The sequence below is a fragment of the Lissotriton helveticus genome, chromosome 1_1 (genome assembly GCF_964261635.1).
Source record: "Lissotriton helveticus chromosome 1_1, aLisHel1.1, whole genome shotgun sequence".
Taxonomy (NCBI): domain Eukaryota; kingdom Metazoa; phylum Chordata; class Amphibia; order Caudata; family Salamandridae; genus Lissotriton; species Lissotriton helveticus.
The window spans coordinates 585,744,729-585,768,946 of NC_136057.1; the positions used below are offsets into that span (position 1 = coordinate 585,744,729).

Here is a 24,218-nt window from a genome sequence, read left to right on the forward strand (position 1 = left end):
GATTACAACGGGGGAGAAAGGTCCGCATTACGTACCCTTTCACTACTTGCAAAGATTTTCCTACGTTTATTTGCAAACAGGGAATACCTCCAAAAAGAACTAATTCCCAAACAGTCAATGTTCGGACAATCAATCAATCAATGAGGAATGAAATAGGTACGACGTGTTAAAGGCTTGCGTTACCTACCCTTCACTATCTGCAAAGGGAGAGAGAATATTCCTATTCTTCCTCGTTTGCAGGTAGAGAAGATCCTTAAGAGAATTAACTTCGAACAATTCAATGCTCGATTGAAACAATCAACAAGGGGTACTGTGAACACAAATGAACGCCGCTTATGTACATACGCATTGCTATTTTCAACAGGTTGTTCCTAATGTTTTTTAGCGAGGTCAAAAAGAGATCCCATTAGTAGCCTACTGATTTTGCTCGATTCCTTTTGTTTTTTTTACACGATTTTTCGCTATCTGCAAAGACTAAACAGAGTATTGCGACTCTGTGCTTGTTTGTAAATAGAGAATGAACCAAAGAGAACAATCAATCAAATGGAGAGAGAAGCAGGCACGACGTATTACAAAGGGGGCAAAGGGCTGCGTTAACTACCCTTCACTATCTGCAAAGAGAGAGTACTCCTAATAGAAATGAGGGGTGGGGGGCAGTATTCAAAGCAGATCAGTGTGCATAAACACGAAAATGTTTTTACTTACCACGTACTTGACATTCGACAGCTTATGATATTTGCTATTAAAAAACCATTGAAATTCACTGAAAAAACCATAGGTTATAGACCATATATAGTTAGGAATTAGCATTTACAAAACCTTGAAAATTCACTGAAAAAACCATAGGTTATAGACCATATATAGTTAGGAATTAGCATTTAAAAAACCTTATTTTACTCACACAAAACCATTGAAATTCCATATATAGTTAGTTGCACTAACTATATATCGCGCACCCGCAATCCACTGCTGATCATGTCACATATTACATCATTCATGACATGGTCAGTGACATCACTGATGACATCACTGATGACATCTCAAATGACATCAATGACCACATCACTGATGATATCATTCATGTGACAATACAATGCATCTCCTCACGTTTTAATATAACCTCTGTTTCACCCAGTGTTAAATACAGAGTATAATTTTTGAAACCATTGACACACCAATACTAGTTACTACATACGTACTCACTGATTCCTACGTCTACACACACATTCACTCATTCACCCATACAATCATTCATACATACAATCACTCATCTTTACAACACTATCATATGCACTCATACACCTATACAGACACTTACACTCTGCCACTCATCCATGGAGTTACTCACACACCTAGTCAGTCCTGTAAAGAATCAATCACACTTCCATTTTCTTGTCTATACAGTTAAACATAGAGCACCTTACATTTTCAAACATACACTAACACATACTTACTTTCTTATACAATCATTGATACAAGTACACATTGATCGGCACAGAGTCACACACCTCCCAGCCAGCCACACACACACTCAGTCTCCTATACAAATACTTGGACAATCAATCAATAACCCATATAGTTAATCATATAGCTACTGATCAACACATGCAGCAGTTTACAGAACAACAGACATAATGATGCACAAATTAAGACAGTTTAGTCACTAACCCATGCACTCAGTGAGACACATTTAATCACTCACTCATACATTCAGTCATGCACCTACTAAATCCTTCGTCCAGACACTTATACATCTACTCATTCTTCAATATGTAAAACATATTTAAACTTTACAGAAACACACAGTCACTGGATGATGTCATCAGTGATCTCATCAGTGATGTCATTTGAGATGTCATCAGTGATGTCATCAGTGATGTCATTTGAGATGTCATCAGTGATGTCATCAGTGATGTCACTGACCATGTCATGAATGATGTAATATGTGACATGATCAGCAGTGGATTGCGGGTGCGCGATATATAGTTAGTGCAACTAACTATATATGGAATTTCAATGGTTTTGTGTGAGTAAAATAAGGTTTTTTAAATGCTAATTCCTAACTATATATGGTCTATAACCTATGGTTTTTTCAGTGAATTTTCAAGGTTTTGTAAATGCTAATTCCTAACTATATATGGTCTATAACCTATGGTTTTTTCAGTGAATATGAATATATATATATATATATATATATATATATATATATATATATATATATATTTTTTTTTTTCTTGAACCGTAGGTGGTTGATGCTCTTGATTAAACCCTCAATGCAGTAACCTTACAATTAGCAACTTTAAGCTCTGCTCCTTTCAGGCAGTGATGAAGGCCCCCGCCTTTATCAAGGCATTGGAAATGAGGTGGTGTATAGAAGTCACTAGCAGTAAAGAAGTTAGCTTGTATTTGTACTGCAGGCAAGAAGGTGCACGTGTTTTGTTTGTTTGCACTATGGTTTCATTTTGTACTTTTTTTTTTTTCAACCAACATCTGCACTTATTTGTCTTAGTTAAAGATTTTAGGCTTAGTGGCACTTTGTTTGCAAATGTATTTTCCTTTGTTGCCACCTAACAGGTAAAGCAGATTGTGCACGTATAGTGGAAATTGTGATGTGTAAGGTAAATGTGTCGGCTCTGTAGAGTTTTTTTTTTCCCTCTTTTTCGGTTTCGCCCCTGGCCGTAGCAACTGCGTAGCAGTTGCTCCACCCAGGGCGAAATCTAATGTTATCTCAGTAGTGGGGACTTGAAACCGCCCCTTCTTCCATTGGCTAGCTCCATAAATGGAGGCTAGCCATTGGAAGACATCAGTGTCAATAACTTTTTCTCGGTCAGAACGAGAATCGTGGGCGTTTCTGACTCTTTTTTTAAGTCCCGCCCCCCAAACCCTCCCTCTCGCCGTCCCGTTGTCCGTGCGTTCTAAAAGTTCTCCCTCCCGCCCGCCCACTGTCCGTGCCTCCTCCCTCCCGCCCGCCCACTGTCCGTGCCTCCTCCCTCCCGCCCACTGTCCGTGTTCGATGCTGTCCAACCTAGCCCACTGTCTGTGGCCTTTTTTTTTTTTTTTTTTTGCTGGCGTAAAGTCCCTGAGATGAATGTAAAAATATTGCAAACTAAGAACAAGTTCTGACTAAAATTATGCATATTATGGTGTCTCCGGTCGCCCAGCGAGTCTCCGTCGGCATCTGATGTCACACGCTTAGCAGGGCAGGCAGACGGCGCAGCCCCCTTATTGCCAGATCCTGGAGAGAGAGGCAGAGAGCGAGTAGCCAACAAACGAAAAGAGACTTTCTTTGACCTGGACGAGGGGACAGAACCTGCTTCGTCCCCCAGCAGAATCCCGTCCCAGCCCTCGCTCCCGTCTGAAGCAACCAAAACATTCCACTGCCGTGCATTTTTCTGCAGCACGAGTTGCGCGGTCTTCCCCGGGCTGCAGAAGCAAGCCCCGTGCACGGCGGTCCGCAGCCGGAGCAGAGCTTTGCACACTGGCCAGTTCACTTTTGCCCCTGGACAGAGCGTGTCCTGTTGGGCAGCCAGGGGGGGCGCTGCTGGCAGTTTTTCCATGAAGTGCCTGGGAGCACCTTGTTGGGTCTGGGTTAAAGAAACCTGATCCGGACCTCACTTTCTTTTTCTCTTTCTGGAAGAGTTTTTGAACTTTTGTGTTTTTGTTTATTTACTTACCAACCGGAGAAGTCTCCACCGCTGTTGGCTGCCATGATGAACAGGAGCACCATGGTGTCAAGTACTCAGACCAGGATACAGACGGACCCTTTCTCCAACAACTACACCCTGGTGGGCCGGTAGCTGGGCAGGTGTGGAGGGGGATGGGCTTTGCAAGGGCACTGTTACAGTTCCTACGTTTACGAAAGGGAGGGGGGGCAGCAAAACTACAAGTACCAGAATGCAAAGCTCTATAAGATGCTCAGGCAGGCTTCCATGTCATGTAGTCATTGTTCTCAGGTGCTTGATAAGGCAATCAATATAATTGGATCCATCGGAGAATATACTTATCTGTTAAATGCAAGTCCCAGACTGGAATTTATTTATGCGTTTTTATATAGTGCGGACTTTACCCGAAGGTGTCGGAGCACTTCATAATAGGAACAGAACTGATACATGAGAACATAACAAGTGAACAAATTACAAAAGCAAACGTTACATTACATGAGGCAAGAGTGACAATCGTGAGCAAACAAAATACAAGAGGTAGCAAACGGTGCATTACAGGAGGAAAAAGTGACAAATGTGTGGGTTACAAAAGCGTACAAAGTACAAGTAGAGGTATAATAATGCAATACATGGTATCCTGCAGACCAGTTGGGTAACAGGCTAGCGTGGAAGCCCGTGGGGTCTTTCGAGGCGCTTGTTCAGAAAACCATGTTATCAGATTGAGATAAAGGCGGCCGGCAGACTGCTCCCCCCCCCCCCCCTCCCGTTTTTCTCCCTCTGGACATGTACTCGCGTGAAGGTGTCATCTTTCTTAATACTTACATGTCCTGCAGCTGGTGATATAGCCGAGGCAGAAACGTAATTCATCACCTGCAGAAACGCTCTGTCAGCTCAGTTTTACCTCTGGTGTCGGTAAAACGTTTTCCTTGACTTGGGTGGTAGTAACGTGGATCGCTACGATTAGGTCTGAAAGCGCTATGGGAAAATAGGATTTAAAGGGGCAGCCCGGCGAATAATGTCACAATTCATCTCCGAATCAGAAAAGATGTCAGCAAAGCCAGCAACATTCTGGTGATAGAGATGCAGGCAGGACGGGGCATGAATTCCACATCCTGTGGCAACTTTAAGGCAGCCACAGAATGGAACTGGTGGTTCCCTGGCGTGGGAGAGACGAGAGAGCTGCATACCTAGCCTGCGTACTTACAGCAGGTACTTACAGCAGCTAGAGAAGTGTACAGACTAAGAGCTCACACACAGGCGCGATATAAGAGTTCTCACAGGCGAAGCACTCAGACCCATCTATGTGGCATTGGAGCGGACGTGTGTGGGTGGAAAGAGAACCGGCGTGCCACCCCTTTGATGATGGGCTTCAAAAAGTAATGGAGGTGGTGGTGGTTGGAGAAGGGGGTGCGCCACCCTTTAGGGAAAGGAGCGAGACTGGGTACCACGATCGCCGACTCACGCTTTTTGAGTGACATTTGTGACGCCTGATATTCTACATACCCTGGGTGAAGTGACATGGCTGCAGTGGTGCCGTGCAGCGAACAGTAACGCTGGAGACCTTGCAATGTGTTCAGCGTACATTACGAGACCAGAAGGGCCCCGCCTTGGGGAGGGGGTCTTCCTGGTTGCCTGGCTGCCAAGTGACCCCCATGTCGTATATGACATCCTCAGTCAGGGCTGGGAAGCCAATAGCACGTTGCATAGTGGGAATTGTTTAGGCCGCACGTACACATTTAAATCGAAGCTACCGAATGCAACATCTGTTGTCGAGACTGATTGAGGGCTCTATTCACGGCAGAAGGCATCCATGCTCTAGACCTGAAGTTTTGACACGTTTCCCTGAAATAGAACAAAATGATGTCATTGTAAAAATGCTGCCGACTTGCTCCACGTCCTGGGCTTTTCATCTCGCAGAAAGCGCTTGTAAATATTATCTGCTTCTTTACAAGATTACGTAAGATTTGGTATCACATTTTTATTTGACATAAGTGTGGCTCTGTGTGTGTGGGGGCGGGCTCTGTGTGTGTGGGGGGGGGCTCTGTGTGTGTGTGTGTAGGTGTTGGTCTGTGTGTGTGTAGGTGTCGGTCTGTGTGTGGCATTTGCGAGAGATTAAGCTATTGGCATTGTAAATGACAATGCCATTTATTTATCTGTTTTCAAAACCAACACATAAATGTCAATTTTGTCATTTACAATGCTAATAGCTCTAACTTTTGTCCCTCAAATATCAGATTTCATATGCCCGTGTTAAGTACCACTTTGCGTAGCACCAATATGTGCACTTAAACTGAGATTTACTGGGAAGCAAGTTCAAGTTCAGATATTTATATAGCGCACTACTCACCCAGAGGGTCTCAAGGCGCTAGGGGGGGGTGCTATTCAAGTTTTTTGTTGTTTTCTGAAGGAGAGGTGGTTCTGATTAAGGCGGAGATTGGAGAGGAGAGAGTTCCAGGTCTTGGCCGCTAGGTAGGAGAAGGATCTGCCCCCCATGGTGGATCTATGGATGCGCGGAATGGCTGCGAGGGCTTGATTGGATGATCGTAGTTGGCGGGTGGGGGTGTAGAAGGACAATCGAGTGTTGAGGCATTCGGGTCCTAGGTCGTATAGGGCTTTGTGTGCGTGGGTGAGGAGACGAAACGTTATTATTTTGTTGACGGGGAGCCAGTGAAGGTCTTTCAGGTGAGTGGAAATGTGAGCTTGACGAGGGATGTCCAGTATTAGTCTGGCTGAGGCGTTTTGGATGCGTTGGAGTTTTTTCTGTAGTTTGGCTGTGGTTCCGGCGTAGAGGGTGTTACCATACTCCAGTCGGCTTGTAACCAGTGCGTGGGTGACCGTTTTTCTTGTTTCGGTAGGGATCCAACGGAAGACTTTTTTGAGCATGCGCAGGATGTTGAAGCATGATGATGAGACGGCGTTGGCTTGTCTGGTCATCGAGAGGGAGGAGTCCAGGATGAAGCCCAGGTTACGCGCATGATCCGTAGGAATGGGTGCGGTTCCCAGGGCCGGTGGCCACCAAGAGTCGTCCCAGGCGGAGGGGAATGAACCTAAGATGAGGACTTCCGTTTTGTCCGAGTTCAGTTTTAAGCGGCTGTTCTTCATCCATTCGGCTACTTCTTTCATTCCTTCGTGTAAGTTGGTTTTGGCGGTGTTTGGGTCTTTGGTGAGAGAGAGAGAGAGGATCAGCTGGGTGTCGTCTGCGTAGGAAATGATGTTGAGGTTGTGTTGTCGCGCGATGGGGCTCATGTATACGTTGAAGAGGGTGGGACTGATTGAAGATCCTTGTGGTACGCCGCATATGACTTCGGTGGCCTCTGATCTGAAAGGGGGGAGGCGGACTCTCTGGGTTCTTCCAGCTAGGAACGAGATGATCCAGTCCAATGCTTTTCCTTGAATTCCGATGTTGCTGAGGCGTTGAATGAGGGTGCTATGACAGACTGTCGAAGGCTGCAGAGAGGTCAAGTAGGAAGAGGGCAGCTGTTTCTCCGTTGTCCAGTAGGGTTCGAATGTCGTCAGTTGCTGCGATTAGGGCTGTTTCGGTGCTGTGTTTGGCTCGGAAGCCGCTTTGTGAGGGGTCGAGGGATTTGTTGGATTCAAGGAAGGCGGCGAGCTGACTGACGGCTTTCTCAATGACTTTGGCAGGGAATGGGAGGAGCGAGATGGGGCGGTAGTTCTTAAGTTCAGTGGGGTCTGCTGTGGTTTTTTTTAGAAGGGCGCTGAGTTCTGCATGTTTCCAGCTTTCCGGGAAGGTAGCAGAGTTGAAGGAGCAGTTGATGACGTCACGGAGATGGGGTGCGATGATCGAGTCTGCTTTGTTGAAAATATGGTGGGGGCATGGGTCGGTTGGCGATCCTGAGTTCAAGTTCAAGTTCATGCATTTATATAGCGCACTACTCACCCAGAGGGTCTCAAGGCGCTAGAGGGAGGGGTTCATTGTTTGTCGAATAGCCAGGTTTTCAATTCTTTTCTGAAGGAGATGTGGTTCTGAGTAAGGCGGAGGTGGGTGGGGAGTGAGTTCCAGGTCTTGGCAGCCAGGAAGGAGAAGGATCTGCCACCCATGGTGGATTTATGGATGCGCGGGACTGCGGCGAGGGCTTGATTGGATGATCTTAGTTGGCGGGTGGGATAGTAGAAGGACAGTCGGGTATTGAGGCATTCGGGTCCTAGATTATAAAGGGCCTTGTGTGCGTGGGTAAGGAGGCGGAAAGTAATTCTTTTGTTGACTGGAAGCCAGTGGAGGTTTTTTAGGTGTCCGGTGATGTGCTCTTGGCGCGGGATGTCTAATATGAGTCTCGCTGATGCGTTTTGGATGCGCTGGAGTTTTTTCTGTAATTTTGTTGTAATTCCGGCGTAAAGTGTGTTGCCATAATCCAGTCGACTCGTGACCAGAGCATGGGTGACAGTCTTTCTTGTCTCGAGGGGGATCCATCGGAAGATCTTTTTGAGAATGCGAAGGACGTTGAAGCAGGAGGACGAGACGGCGTTAACTTGTTTAGACATTGAGAGAGAGGAGTCTAGAATGAAGCCGAGGTTGCGTGCGTGGTCTGTGGGTGTGGGTGCTGAGCCCAAAGCGGAAGGCCACCAAGAGTCGTCCCAAGCTGAGGGGGAGGATCCTAGGATGAGCACTTCCGTTTTGTCTGAGTTGAGTTTAAGGTGGCTCTGTTTCATCCATTCGGCTACTTCTTTCATGCCTTCGTGAAGATTGTTTTTGGCGGTGTTGGGGTCCTTGGTGAGGGAGAGGATTAGCTGGGTGTCGTCGGCGTAGGAGATGATGTTGAGGTTGTGTTGGCGTGCGATGGAGGCGAGAGGACTCATGTAGGCATTGAAGAGGGTGGGACTGAGTGAGGATCCTTGAGGTACGCCGCAGGTGACTTCGGTGGCTTCTGAGTAGAATGGGGGGAGACGGACTCTGAGTTCTCCCATCGAGGAACGAGATGATCCAGTCCAAGGCTTTTCCTTGTAAGCCGATGTTGTTGAGGCGTTGTATGAGGGTGTTGTGACATACAGAGTCGAAGGCGGCGGAGAGGTCGAGTAGAATGAGGGCCACTGTTTCTCCGTTGTCCAGGAGTGCTCGGATGTCGTCGGTCGCCGCAATGAGGGCGGTTTCGGTGCTGTGTTTGGCTCGAAATCCGGATTGAGATGGATCAAGGAGGTTGTTGGCTTCGAGAAAGGTGGCGAGTTGGCTGTTGACGGCTTTCTCGATGACTTTGGCTGGAAAAGGGAGGAGGGATATGGGTCGGTAGTTTTTCAGTTCTGAGGGGTCTGCTGTGGGTTTTTTCAGAAGGGCGCTGAGTTCGGCGTGTTTCCAGATTTCTGGAAAGGTGGCAGCGTTGAAAGAGCAGTTGATGATATCGCGGAGTTGGGGTGCGATGATGGAGTCAGCTTTGTTGAAGATGTGGTGGGGACAGGGGTCAGAAGGAGAGCCGGAGTGGATTGAGTTCATGAGGCGAATGGTTTCTTCAGAGGTGATTGGGTTCCAGGCGCTGAGGTTGTTAGTTGGAGGAGTGGGATCTAAAGGGGGTGGGGCGGGTTGCTCACTGGGAGAGTTCTTGAAGCTGTTGTGGATGTCGGCAATTTTGTTGTAGAAGAAGGAGGATAGCGCATCGCAGAGGTCTTGGGAGGGAGTGATGTCGTTGGATGCAGCGGTAGGGTTGGTGAAATCTTTTACGATATTGAAGAGTTCCTTGCTGTTATGAGAGTTGTTGTCGAGACGGTCTTTGAATGATGATTTCTTGGCGGATCGGATCAGTTGGTGGTGTTTACGGGTGGCTGTCTTGAGGGAGGCCATGTTGTCTGAGGTTGAGTTCGTTCTCCAATTCTTCTCCAGGGTGCGGCATAGCTTCTTGGATTTTTTAAGGTCATCATTGAACCAGGGAGCTTTTTTGCTGGAAGATTTCAACTGGTGCTTTTTCAGGGGTGCTAATTCGTCTGCACTGTGGGTAATCCATTGCCTGAAGTTGGTGGCCGCTTGGTTTGGGTCCATTTCAAGGGTGGGAGGGTTTTGGTTGAGAGATGTGAGGAGTTGGTCGGTGGTGATTTTGTTCCAGTTTCTCCGAGGAATAGATTGTGGGCGGTTGTGGGTCAGGGTGGTTTTGTAGCTGAAGTGAACACAGCTGTGATCCGTCCAGTGGAGAGCTGTAGTGCGATCGAAGGAGATGTGTTTGCTGGAGGTGAAGATAGGGTCGAGCGTGTGTCCGGCTGTGTGAGTGGGGGTGTCAACAAGTTGTTTGAGTCCGAGATTGGCCAGAATGTCCAGAAGGGTGGTGGTGTTGGTGTCGAGTGTGTTTTCAAGGTGATAGTTGAAGTCTCCTAGAAGAAGGTAGTTCTCGGAGACGAGGGCGTGCGGGCTGACAAAGTCTGTGATGTCGTCGCTGAATTGAGAGCGGGTGCCTGGAGGCCTGTAAATGAGTGTGCCTCTAATGGTGGTCCTGGGGTCGGTGTGGATCTGAAAGTGGAGATGTTGGCGGTTGCAAGATTGCCGTCGGAGCTGGTTGTGATTTTGATGGTATTTCTGTGGACGATGGCGATGCCTCCTCCAGTTTGATTGTTGCAGTCCTTTCGAATAATCTTGTAAGAGTCTGGTATGGCTATGGCGATGTCGGGGGCAGAGGATGCGTTCAACCATGTTTCAGTAAGGAAGGCGATATCAAGTGACGTAGTGTCAATAAGGTCCTAGAGTTCCGTTGCATGTCTGTGGATCGAGCGGGTGTTCAGTAGGATGCATTTCAGGCGGGTGGGTTCGGAGATGTGTGTGGAGGAAGTGGGTTTGTTGAGGGTCCTGATGCAATTGAACTTGCAGGAGAGGCAGGCGAATGGGCCGTGGGTACGTCCTGGGGTCGCTACACAGCATAGCGGGGTGCGTCCGGTGTTGTGGGCGAGGAGAGTAGCGGTATCGTATGTGAGTCTAGTGTTTTGGGAGCGGCGGGGGCCAGGGGGTATGGCGCTGGGCGCGGTCCAGGCGCAGACGGGCTTACCTTTGGCGCACCTTCGGCGCGACTGGGGCGCGACCGCTGCGCGTGAGCGCTGCGCTCAAAAGCATCTGTCATATATGCATAGTGGGAGGGAGGGGAGGGGCGAGGGAGGAGCAGCCGGGAGGCGGGTGCGGGGCTGGTAGGCGAGGCTAAACAACAACAACAGCAATAAGCACAAAATGGCAGTGATACAAACAGCGCAGGACGAGATGGGGCACGGCGCTACAGTAAATAAATAAATAAACAGTGAAACCAAGTCTGCTAAGAGGCGCTGCAGATAGCGGAGCGTGCACAGCAAGGTGAAAACGATACCACCAGAAGCAGGCTGATGTGTAGGGAGTAGCGAGGGGAGCGACCTCTTCGCCGAAGGCTCTAGATGGTCACAGCGCTATTTCCGGCCGTGAGGGGATTTAATCTCTGTGGGAGGGAGGAGCAGCCGTGAGGCGGGTGCGGGGCTGGTAGGCGAGGCTAAACAACAACAACAATAAGCACAAAATGGCAGTGATACAAACAGCGCAGGACGAGATGGGGCACGGCGCTACAGTAAATAAATAAATAAACAGTGAAACCAAGTCTGCTAAGAGGCGCTGCAGATAGCGGAGCGTGCACAGCAAGGTGAAAACGATACCACCAGAAGCAGGCTGATGTGTAGGGAGTAGCGAGGGGAGCGACCTCTTCGCCGAAGGCTCAGGATGGTCACCTGAGTGGATGGAGTTCATCAGGCGGATGGTGTCTTCGGTGGTGATTGCGTTCCAGGCGTAAAGGTTGTTGGAGTGCTGTTTTAGTTCGGGGGTGGGTGAAGAGGGCAGGTCTTCGGACTGTTTTTTGAAGCTGTTATGTATGTCGGCGATTTTGTTGTGGAAGAATGAGGATAGAGAGTCACAGAGGTCTTGGGAGGGAGTGATGTCGTTGCTGCCGGCGGTGGGGTTGGTGAATTCTTTGACGATGTTGAATAGTTCCTTGCTGTTTTGGGCGTTGTTGTCAAGTCGATCTTTGAATGCTGATTTCTTGGTGGATCTGATAAGTTGGTGGTGTTTGCTGGTGGCGTTCTTGAAGGAGGCCATGTTGTCAGTGGTTGGGTTTTTTCTCCAGGCTTTCTCGAGGGTACGACAGAGCTTCTTGGATTTCTTAAGGTCGTCATTGAACCAGGGGGCTTTTTTGCTACCTTGCTTGATATGGTGGTTTTTCAAGGGGGCTACTTCATCGGCGCAGTGGGAGATCCATTGTGCCATGTTGGTGGCTGCTTGGTTTGGGTCCGAGGATTTGGAAGGAGTGTTTTGGTGAAGCGATGTGAAGAGTTGCTCGGTGGTAATTTTGTTCCAGTTTCTTCGGGGAATAGGTTGTGGGGCGTTGTGGGTCGTGGTCTTATTGTAGTTGAAGTGATTGCAGCTGTGGTCCGTCCAATGGAGAGCTGTGGTGTGATCCAAGGAGATGTGTTTGCTGGAAGTGAATATGGGGTCGAGCGTGTGTCCGGCAAGGTGGGTGGGGGTGTCAACAAGTTGTTTGAGTCCGAGATTGGCCATGTTGTCCAGGAGGTTGGTGGTATTGCTGTCGTTTTTCTTTTCCAGGTGAAAATTGAGGTCTCCCAGTAAGATGTAGTTCTCGGAGGGGAGGGCATGTGGGCTGATGAAGTCAGTGATGTCTTCGCTGAATTGTGTACGGGGTCCTGGAGGTCTGTAGATGAGGGTGCCTCTGAGTGTGGTCTTGGGGTCGGTGTGGATCTGGAAGTGAAGGTGTTCGGCGGTAGCGAGGATGTCGTCGGAATTGGTCGTGATGCGGATGTGGTTTTTGTGGACGATGGCGATGCCTCCTCCTGTCTGGTTGATGCGGTCCTTTCGGATGATTTTGTAGCCGTCCGGAATGGCTATGGCGATGTCGGGCGCTGATGAGGCGTTCATCCAAGTTTCTGTGAGAAAGGCGACGTCCGGTGATGTGGTGTCGAGTAGGTTCCAGAGTTCAATGGCATGTTTGTGGACCGAGCGGGTGTTGAGCAGGATGCACTTCAGGTGGTTAGTGTTGGAATTCAGTGTGGAGTCTGTGGGTTTGGTGTGGATCCTGGTGCAGTCGAATTGGCAGGAGAGGCAGGCGAAGGGTCCATGCGTTTGACCCGGGGCGGCTTGGTTGCAATTTGGGAGTCGGCCGGGATTAAGTGCTGAGAGGATTGCGGCATCGTACGTTATGCGGATGGATTTGATTTTGCGGGGGACAGGGGGTCTGGCGCCGGGCGCGGTCCAGGCGCGGACGGGCGTAGACGGGCTTACCTTTGGCGCACCTTTGGCGCGCATTGGGCGCGATCGCTGCGCGTGAACGCTGCGCATAAAAGCACCTGTCATAAGTGGATAGTGGAGGGGGGTGGGGCGAGGGAGGAGCAGCTGGGAGGTGGGAGCGGGGGGGAGATCCGGGCTGGGAGGCAAACAAACAAACAACAAGATGGCTGCAAGCCACAAGTGAAAACAGGACGAGATTGGGGCACGACCTTCCTTAATCAATATCAACTGGGCAGCACAATCAGGCAACTATATGCAAAGCGAGTGGCACAGCAATTGATAATGGCACAGTTACAGATAAATCACGGTCAGCTCAAAAAGCGCTACGATGATTCTAATCACGGGCTGCTCATAAATCGCTACGGAGATTCTATATTTAGCAGTGCGCTCGAGTCTGGCAATAAGCGCTACTATGACAGTGCAAGATAATAGCAGTGCGAGGCAATTACAGCGTTACGATACCACGTGGGTGAGCAGGGAGCAGTGAGGGGAGCGACCGCTTCTGTGAGGCTCAGGACGGTCACAGGCACAGCAAGGGCACAGAGAATGTGTTTTCTTTTGAGTGCATAAGTGTTAACACATCTTAAGAAGAGGGATTGGTTCCTTGAACGTACTTGAGGTAATTGGCAATTTATGGCATCGTTAATGCTTTCCGCTGCAAATCTAATGGAGTAAGCAGTTCCCAATGATATGTGAATTTTGTTTTTGTCAGATTCTATAATAAGAAGAGTTATAACCCTTTGATTAGATCGCCCCCTGGTAGATTTTCCATGTATTCTGATTTTGTTTACCAGCAGCTGCGTTTATTGGCCCTTTTGGTGACCGATGACAAAACCCTGGTAGAATGTCACTCTTCCCTTCTTTTCAATCTATTATTTTGTATCACTAAGCAGCTTTCTAGGAGGAAACTTGCACAGCTCCAGTTTGCTGCTTTCTCAAATCCTAAATACTACGGTCTGGCTGTTTGTTTTTTGTTTTGTTGTGTAAGTGGCTATCGTTTATAAGATTCAGGTAATGGGGATATCTTCAGCAGTACTTGCTCTCAGTCGATCACTTTTGTTTCCCCACTGGGACTGTCTTTTCTGCCTCTGCTGGCTATGAGTGTTTGTCATGTAAGGTTAATGTATTGGAGTGAAACGGAGTAGATATATTCTCTTGACGTTAAAGCACAGATTCTTTATAGTGATCTACTAGTGCGTTCTTTTAGGTTTTGCTTTCTGGCTGTTGTATGTTGTAGTTGATAGTGAAGAAAATCGTAAAACTGCCTGCCTGTGTTTTCAAATGCCTTTGTGAGAGGAAATAAACATTAGTTTTAGAGCTCATTTAAAAAATAATTCATTTTAGGTTGTAAATCATTCAAAACGTTTAAGTTATCTAGTATAGGATTGGAAAGGAAATTATTGCCTCAGGTATAGATGTTGCATCCTTTACACTGAATTGAATGCCATAAAATGCTGCCGGTTTTCTAGATTGATTTTAACAGTACATTAACAGTACATGCAGCTGAATGCTAATGATTTCCGTTTTGGGAAAGATCTGTTACTTTATTAGGCATGCAGAAGTTGACGTTGGTATTTTGTTGGTAAATTCTAATACTTTGACTTTTGCCTTACATAGGTGACGTTCAGTTCATTGATTATGAATACTCTGGGTACAATTACCAAGCGTACGATATTGGCAATCATTTCAACGAATTTGCAGGTAACCACTTATGAGAATTTACTTTGTTTAGTCTTGTAATAATTGATTGTTTTTCCAAAAATACCTTTTGAACGTGTTTTTCCAAAAATACAATTTGAACGTGACTTGACTTCATTTGGGCTGGTGAAATCAATGAGTTTTGTTTTCTATTATGTGCTCTAGTCAAACCCAAAAGAACAGTCTCCTAGCAAGTTTATAGTTTTAAAGAATCTTCATAACAGCTGCTCCTGGGAATTGCGTACGCATGTGCGGTGGCATTTGTGGGATTCACAGTGTAAATTCTCAGGGTGCATAGTTGAGAAAAGTTGCACTTCTTTTTTGTGGTCTAGTTACAGAGAGCTCAAGCTGACTGTCACAAATTACATTGTATGCTACACTCCTCAGAGCCTATCCTTGCTCAAGATTGAATGTCTTTCGTGCCCTTTTCAGTTGCCTTGCTGTTGTTTGCGCATTTTGTTTATTTTCTGTGTTTGACCCGTGTGGAGGTCCTATTTGTTTGCGCTGTTGGTAAAGAAGTCCTTTATAGGTCTCGCTGAGCCAGCGCATGCGCTGCTCTGCGAGACGTTTAATATGTGGCTCCAGAAAAAGCTACCACACGCTTTTCCTTGTGGCGGCCTAGAGCTTGCGGTTACGCGCAGAAATGCGCATGCCTCGCTCCGCCTCTCCAATGCTCTGCAGCGTCAATCCCTGGTCATAGGCGCAGTAACTGCCCTCGTCCCCCTCATCGCCCCTGCAACCCCTCACACAAATACACCTCCCTGCACAACTTGTCCCCCACCCTGCCGATTAGCTCTCTCACTCAACTCTCCCCCATCCTGACCTCAATCCCAGCTCGCAATCGCAACAGTCGCCCTCGTCGCACCCACAACTCAACTTCTGACCTCGACACACTCACCCTTCTCCGCTCCTATGACCCTGCCCCCCAAAATCACACAGCCCCCCAAAATCACACAACAACCCCACACCTCAACATTCCCACGATACACCCAAACCCCCTTAGACCCCCCACACTAAACAGCAGATTCTCCATCCCCAATAACCTTAGAAAAGTCCCTCTCTCTCTAGAACCATCTACCACCCTCAATACACCCCGTCTCAAATGCACTCTCCTCAACTGCAGATCGGCCACGAAACACTCCGCCGCCATTGCTGATCTCCTCTTATCGCTGGACCTTGACCTAATCATCCTGACTGAAACGTGGCTAACTGAATCTTCGACACCTATAATGGACATTCTGGTTCCCCCCAACTACCACATTATCCGGCTCAACAGAGTAGGCAAAATAGGGGGTGGAATTGCGTGCATCTACAGGAACAACATCTCTGTTCAGAGAGTCAATTCCATCTCCCTACCATCCCCAACATCCTGGGAATACATCTGCCTTGACCTTATTAGTTAGGGCAAACCGATATGCTCGCTTCACAGCATTTACCACCCACCCAAGGAAAACTTCACCTTTTCCCAACAAATCATGGATATGATCTCAACCAATTCCGGAAGGCAGCTCACCCAAATATGTCTTGGTGACTTCAACCTCCACTGGAACGATCGCAATGACGCGGTGGTAAATAGTCTTAAAAACTTCCTCGATGCCCTTAACCTCACCCAAATATGCAACAGCCCGACCCACGAGAAAGGTTCTATCCTCGACCTGATCATCTCCAAAGAGGACTCTATCCAACTCGAGTCCATCCAACCCTGTGACTGGTCAGACCATCATATTGTCACATTCTTTATCAATGAAAAAGTTAAAGTTAACCCGGCTCAACTCTCCAAGCCCAAAGTCTGGAAAAGAGACTTGAAAAAACTCAAAGCAGGAAGTTTGCCCCCTAATAGTTGCAACCTCCTACTCCCACCGACAGGCGCTACGGACGTTCAAACCCTGACTGACCATTATCTCAACGCTATGACCTCAATAATTAATGAGGCTGCACCTATGCAGCTAAAAAGGGCTTCTACTAAAATCTCCAATCCATGGTACGACGGGATTCTCAATGAGGATAGACGAGACATGCGACTGGCAGAGCGTACCTGGAGATCAGCTCCCTCTGCAATGCACCTAAAAGATCTGAAGAAAAAGAGAAACGCCTACTTCAGGAAAATAAAACGCTCAAAATCAGACTTCTTCAGCCTCCAGCTCGACCAAGCAAAAAGCCGCCCGAGAAAACTGTTTGAGCTAATTAGAACACAATCCAAGGATCAACCCCAACCACTCAACACTGGGCGTGAGGCACCCTCCTGTGAAGACTTCGCTGCTTTCTTTATCCAAAAAACTGACAACATAAAGAGCGATCTCCTCATTGATGCAAGCCTCTACTCCAAACCCCAGTGCCTAGCAACCACTGAACCAAAAAACAATGCTACTTGGTCAACCTTTGGCACATACTCGGAAGAAGAAATTGGCAAACTGCTCAGCACCCTGAAACCATCCAATCACCTTACGGACCCCCTTCCTGCTAACACAGTAAAAGACTTTACCCCTTTGCTGCTCCCTCTCTGGACTACAATTATTAACAGTTCTCTCCAACAAGGAAGCATACCTGATTCCCTCAAAGTTGGCCAGGTCACACCTCTTCTAAAGAAACCTACAGCCGACCCCTCTGATCTCAACAATTACCGTCCCATTACCAATATTCCCACTCTCGCCAAACTGCTGGAAAAATGTGCGCAACTACAATTTACTAAACACATTGAACAATTTGATCTCCTTAACCCTCACCAGTCAGGCTTCCGAGCAGGACACAGTACAGAAACTGCTATGACCCACATAATTGACGACGCACTTCAAATGCTAGACCAAAACGAGACCTGCCTCCTCATCCTCCTTGATCTCTCTTCAGCATTCGACACCGTTAAACATGAGAACTTACTAGAACTACTAAACGCTAGAATGGGTCTATCTGGAACTGTTCTAAAGTGGTTCACTTCCTTTCTTCACAACAGGTCGCAGAAATTCAAGAGCAACAACCTGATGTCCTCGCCAATACCCGTAACGCTAGGCATCCCCCAAGGATCCTCTCTATCCCCAACTCTGTTCATCCTAGTCATGGAACCGCTCACCACCTTGCTACAAGCATCCAATGTACACTTTCACATGTACGCCGATGACACCCAACTTTACCTCAAATTACAGTCACCCAAAGACATCTTGCTCCTGAACTCAACGATCAGATGCACCCAATCCTGGCTTGCCGATAATCATCTCAAACTCAATGCCCTGAAAACAGAGTTCCTTCTGATTTCACCTCCAGCGAAGATCTCCACCACTCAAACTTGGCTTAAACACCTCAATGTCCAACCGACCATCGTGGACTCAGCAAAATCTTTAGGCATAACACTCGACACCAATCTCAACATGCAGCAACATATCAGCAAGGCAACAAAGGGAGCGAACTTCCAGATCAATACACTGAGGAAACTTAAACCCTTCTGTAGTGTTGGGGCCCTAGGCCCACATGGTGGAAGGAATGAGACACAGGACACCAGTTAGGGGATGGTAGATCTGGCCTCGAGCACGTGCGCTCGGGTTCTTTTATTAGCAGCGTCACCTGACCCAGTGACGTCTGTGGTGGGTGGGTGCACAGTGTATGGTTACACTGCAAACAACTAGACTGTGTCCTGGCAGGACACTACATTCCTCCCAAACTTTAATGAAAGGAAAAGCGAATGTCCAACCTGCAAGAAAACAGAACAATAACTTTTGATAGCCCCAACAGATCTTCTTCAGGCGATCAGCTGGGAGAATGTTGAAAGTTCCAGGATTACAAAGTCAGTCAGATGAGCTTCACCTCGGCGGTGTACTTCAGATCATCCTTGTCTTGCTGTGTTGACGCTTATATGCAGTGTTCATCACTTGGAGCATTGGGAGCAGAATGGGTGTGACCCTTGAGGGGTCTCGCAGGTGTTCCTAGTCCAGTGGATGAAAACGCTTGTTGGTTGTAGGAGACGACTATGGCACGAGAGGTCTTTCTCTGGATTTGCTGATCTTGATGCCTTCACATCTCCGTCCGGCCAAGTAACTTCCGACTTGCCTTTCTTGCCAGACTCCTCTCTCACTGGGGCCTCGAAGACTGGCCTCTCCTGCTTGGACTCTTCTCTCACTAGAGACGCTGGGAGGACCCTCTTGCCGGACACGATGGGACCGGGTGGGCCGTGCGGGCTCTCATGAGCCGCGCAAAGGCGTCGCTGCCGAACTGCCAACGGACTCACCGCCAAGTCTCTCATGACGTCCTCGGGGGTGTTGATGTCATCCGCCAGGATGGTCTTGCCGTTAGGACATGGGTTCAGTGTCTTCACCAGACCGTTTCTCGGTGCCAGGTGTTTACCTGGGGCCTTCATGCTTCCTGTTGCCTGTCGTGGAGCTGCCGCTGCTGCACCTCTCCCATCCGGATTCCTTTCTCACAGGACATGCGGCCGAGGCCCTTGTCCCCTGGACTGCCACATGATCGTGCGGGTCGCTGCGGAACTTCGGACATGGCCACAGTCGAGTCTTGTGTAGTCCACAAGGGTTGATTGTCTAGTGCTCGGGTATGCTCTGCTTCGGCAAGCTTCAGGTTCACGGGGCACCCATACGGTTCTTCAGTGGTTGTTCTCCTCTAATGCAGGTTGTAGGGATTGCTGGGATCCACACGGATGTTGCGATGTTCCTTGGCCAGCACCGATGTTCCTGTGTGCTGACTGTTACGGTGCTCCTTGGACAGCACCGATGTTCCTGTGTGCTGTGGTTCTCTCTCTTCCTCTGTGGAGTGATGTTGTGATTCTCCATCCTTCCTCTACGTTCTCTTCCTCGACGCGGTCCGGTCTTCTTTCTTGCTTACTCATGCTAACCAGGCTTCTCCATGTAGCGGGCCCTCTACATGTCGTCCCCTTGGTCTTGTCCATGTGGTAGGACACGGTCTTCACTTGGCTTGGTGACTAGACCTGTCGTCGTATCTTCCTGTCCCTTCTTCCTTTTCTTTATGGCGTCACGCCCTTCCTTTCCATGTTCCTCCTCCCAGCCAAAGACTTCCAAACCGCAGTACAAGCACTAGTCATCCCTCGAATTGAATACGGCAGCATCGCCCTCTGTGGACTCCCACTAACTACAACCGCACCCCTGAGAGCTTCTTTAAACGCTGCAGCGAGACTCATCACTGGGTCAAAAAAGCACTCCCATATTACCCCTGACTTGAAATCCCTGAACTGGCTGCCTTTTGAAGCCAGAATACACATGAAAATCGCCTGCATGACACACAAGGCGGTACACCTAAATTCACCCGGATACCTCGCTCAGAAACTGACAATCTCTGGCGGAGTTAGAAACACTAGAGGCACAAACAATCTTCTGCTGAAACCTCGAAGATTCCGGAAGGAAAAAACATATAAGCGCTCCTTCTCAGGAATGGCGCCTAGGATCTGGAACTCACTCCCGCCCGAAATCAGGCTTATCTCTTCCACTACACTCTTTAAAAATGAAATAAAAGCTATCCTCATGGCAAAATGCACTTGAGCTTTTATCTCAGACACTGTTAATACTCTGCATCGATTTGTACTACATGTTTCACCCCTTTGATTATTTGTATTAGCTGTTTTATTACTCACATGACTGGCTTTGTAGCCACCCAGTTGTACTGTTTTGACCTATTGATTTATCTGTCTGACTATACTCCCTCATGTACCACTCTTTGTAAAGCGCTCTGATATCTGCGAAGATCTTGTCCGCGCTATATAAAACTTTCAAAATAAAAATAAATGCTCGCCATGCCTCTCCTTCTTCCTCTTTTCTTAAGGCTGTAACACAATGAGTCTCGAGAATACTTCTGAGGGGGACAGGGGGCAACATGTGTGAGCATGGTTGCTTTTGTGGACGATCAGGGACGGACAGAGAAGGAAAAGGACTCTGTCTCTCTTCCTTTCTGCCCAGAGAAGACGTGGACAATGTCCTCTTCTTTTCTGTGCTGGCAGCTGCCCCCCTTCCTATTATTCCCTCTCTTTCAGTCTTGCTCCTCACTTACTGAAAACCGTGAAGAAACGGTTCACAACCTCTCTTTCCTTCTTTCATTTAGTTGCTTCCCTGTGAAATGGATCCAAAAAAGAAAACCACTCTTGCGAGAAATGCCCTTTTTCTGACATTTTTCTATTCCTAAGTGCAGCCTCGGGATGGAGAGAAATAAAAGGTTTTAAATATGAAAAATAAATACATAACTAAATAAAGCAAGACCGAGTGGTTGCAGTGTGGCCAGATTGGTTTTATTCACATCCAAACACATCAGCCTCACTTTACAGACTTTGCAGTGAAGCGCTACTTTTCTTTTCTCGTCTTTCTTTGAACAGCATTGTTGTCCCCAGGTGGGGAAGTGCACCATTCCTGGATGTATTGCAATACCTGGTTAATGGGTGGATTGGAAAGCAAAATGTGCACCTCTGTGTTTATGGATGTGGTCTTTTTAAACCATACTGTTTACTTTTATTAAGGATATAAGCATGGACATTGAAACGGTTCCCTTCAGGGCCCTGTAGTCATGTTCTTAACTTTTCAGGTGAAACCACTCGCTGATTTCTGAATAGTGAGTGAGAGATCGTTAAGGTAACCATGTTGTTTCTGCTAACATTTCACATGCTTTACTTAATCTTGCACTCCCTATGAGTGTTTGCTTTTATTTATTTTTTTCTTCCAGGCAGCATATTACTCTTATTAAATGCATAATTTGAATTAAGTTGCATCCTGGTGTTTATAGCGGGGCACAATTGGGTTGTAGCTGAAGGCAGTGTGAGTTTTTCTCAGTGGGGCAGTATGGTGTTAAGTGGGGGAGAAGATGTGGCACTATGGCCAGAGCTGTCCAATTTGGAACCGGGGATCCGGAATCAGCCTTCATGACCAGTCCCCCAGAACACTCTCCTGAGGGAGCACATTCCCATGCTAGACCCACTAGACCTTAGAAGGCCTGACCACCACAATCCATACTGAAGTTCACCTCCGGCCTTGCGGGCAGGCCTACGAAGCAGCACACCCTAGAGCAACAGTGATCCAGTCACTGTGACTGTCACTGAGGTCACATGAACCTTGAGCAGGTTAGGGCGGTGCAAACAGTGTGACCGGACGGGGTACCTATTTTGGGTGGGTGCGTAGTGTTTGCAAGTATAATATGGTTTTTAAAAAACCTGCTTTCCCCTTCGTGGCCTCCAGCAACTTTAAGCAACAATAAAAATCCTTTTGTTACTTGCAGTTTATAAGTTAAAATCCTAACATAGAACAGTGAGCTATTAACTATACTGCCTACTAGTATGGTTGTCATGTGGCTTCTACACCTTGTAGTCCTTTGTCTTATGTTACATTTCCTATACAGTGATTTACACACGTATAAATGATTCTATGTGTAGTGTCCGAGGCGTAGGTGATCTTTGGGGAAACCAACAAACATTGTTACACAGGGCGCCACCAGCACTAAAGCCGGCCCTGCCATCGAGACCAGTCTGCCTCACCCATTGGTACCTCCATTGGCCTTGTTTCAGCAGTAGTAGCTTCAACTCACCAAGGATCGGCAATGCAGGATTTGCACACACATCAAACTAAGTTTGCAAACTTCATACTCCGCTTCATGCACGCACTTTTAACATGTGCTACCTGCTCTAGAGCCACTGGAATGATGCCGCAATGGGGGACAAAATGATGCCGCAGTGTTGACTAAATTGCTGTTCGCCCTATGTGGGAAGGGTATGCCCAGACGTGGGTCCTGTGCTCACTACGCCACTGGAGTCAAGCTATCCTGGCTGATGACGGCTGATAACCAGAAACTGGTCTTAGGATGCTTGAGTCCGGTCCAGGGAAGACCTGGCTTGGCAGTTCGGGCTGGACTGTTCCCACGAGGCACAGGGTCAAGTCTGATTTGCATATGGCCATGTCTGCACTCTGGTGGCGTGGTGAGCAAAATGACGATGGATTCAACCCAGATATGTGACTGGGGGTGAATGTATGGCCAACATTCCGTCCATCATCTTGTGTGTTTTGCAGTGTTGACTAACTTAAGCAACAAAAAAAAGGCTGCAGCTAATACAATATATTTTCTTATACTTTATTATTTAGACATTTTTATCCATGTTAAGTCTCTGCAAATAATCTACCTCATTAGTATCAGTATAACATACAAATGCAGCAGTGAGAAAGGTGATCAGTCAACCTTTGCAAAGGGCCGTGCACTTTGCAGCAACTCGAGTCACGTTTTTAGTAACTTTTTATCCGTTTGAGCTACAAAATGATTAGTTAAAACTGCACGATTATGCAATGGATGATGTATTATGTGACAAATATGGCAGAGCCATGATTATATAGAAAACATTTTCAAACGAGGATATTTTGCCATGCATGTTTGAACTGCTCTTGTGGAAGAAGGGAGGAGAAGTGCTAATGAGAGAAACTCCATGGCTTGGAGACAAATGGCTTGTGATTCCACTTTTAAGTGTATTTGGGACATTGTGTGATTGGAAATATATTCCACTTTGTGAATGTATTTAAATGCCAATAACTCCTATTAAACTTTAAATCAAGTGTATCAATTGGTTGAATTAAATAACACAAGCTGTAACTGGTCTGTGAAATGCCAAACAAATACTAAAAATTGGGATGTTTGGCACATTCTGGCCACACCTCTGACTCCGCCCACTGATCCAATCCTTGGGTTATCCCTGCCCTCTGAGTCTCCACCCACAGTTCCCCTCCTTTTTTCCTCCAGTTCGACCACTGGGTACAATCATGGACGGAAGTTTAATTCTTAATCACCCTGGGATTACGCTCTCATGCGCACATTATGTATCTCTCGTGTTTTTTTGTAATGTTTTTGTGGTTTTTTTCTCTCTCTCTCCCTCTCTCTCTCTCTCTCTCTCTCTCTCCCTCCCTCCTCCTCCTCCTCCCCCCCCCCCCCCCTGTAAATCGTGTAAACAACTTGTCCCCAAATGTAGCTAATCACCCGGGACAGTGTTTAGCCATGCGACAGTTGATGCACTAAGGATAGTGTGCTGCATAACTAAATACTTAGAAGGTCCAAAAGTGAGACCTATTGGCTATGCCAATGCTTATTTTTTCCTGCTCCGAGCACATTATTGCCGACAGAGCCACATTTAAACATCGTTTTTCTTGCTTTGAAATGCCACCTAGTGGTCATTAGAAAAACTACTGCAGAATTGGGAGGCACGCCGTTCTTGCCAGACAGTTAAAAATGGCAATGCCAACCATTCTGTCTTGTATGTAAATTTAAGCAAAATTGATTAGATTTGTTCTGTGTAATTCACTTTATCCCTGCAGCTCTCCGCCCCATCTATGCAGTAGTTTGTAAACTATGATAGTGTGATGTCGGAGGAACTCCTCGATCTAACTGTCAACTAATAAAACCAAAGTGGAGTTGAGTTTTGCTTTTTTTCCACTGGCCAGCACCATAGTGCGGTAACTACGATACCATGAAAGGCTGAAGCACTAATCATTCATTATTCCAGTAGTCCATTTGAGATAGATCTGTGTGACTTGTTCAAATTAAGATTTAGATTTTTTCACAAGGCTACTTAGTTACTGCTCTTCTTTACAAACTTCACTGGAACTTAGCGTTTTGTTTTTAAGTCTAGTTAGAAAGCGCAAGCGGATTTGTTT

The 24,218-nt window shown here is 47.3% G+C and overlaps 1 protein-coding gene across 2 annotated transcripts in view; it reads left to right on the forward strand.

Moving 5' to 3' along the window:
• Window positions 1-24,218, forward strand: part of ETNK1 (ethanolamine kinase 1) — a 164,128-nt gene that overhangs the window by 90,715 nt on the left and 49,195 nt on the right. The window contains exon 5 of one of the 2 annotated variants that reach the window (XM_078674091.1): window positions 14,518-14,601. The exons of the other annotated variant lie outside the window; for it this stretch is intronic. Coding sequence (XP_078530217.1) covers window positions 14,518-14,601 — 84 coding nt within the window. The remainder of the gene's footprint in view (window positions 1-14,517; window positions 14,602-24,218) is intronic. 2 annotated transcript variants of the gene reach the window in all.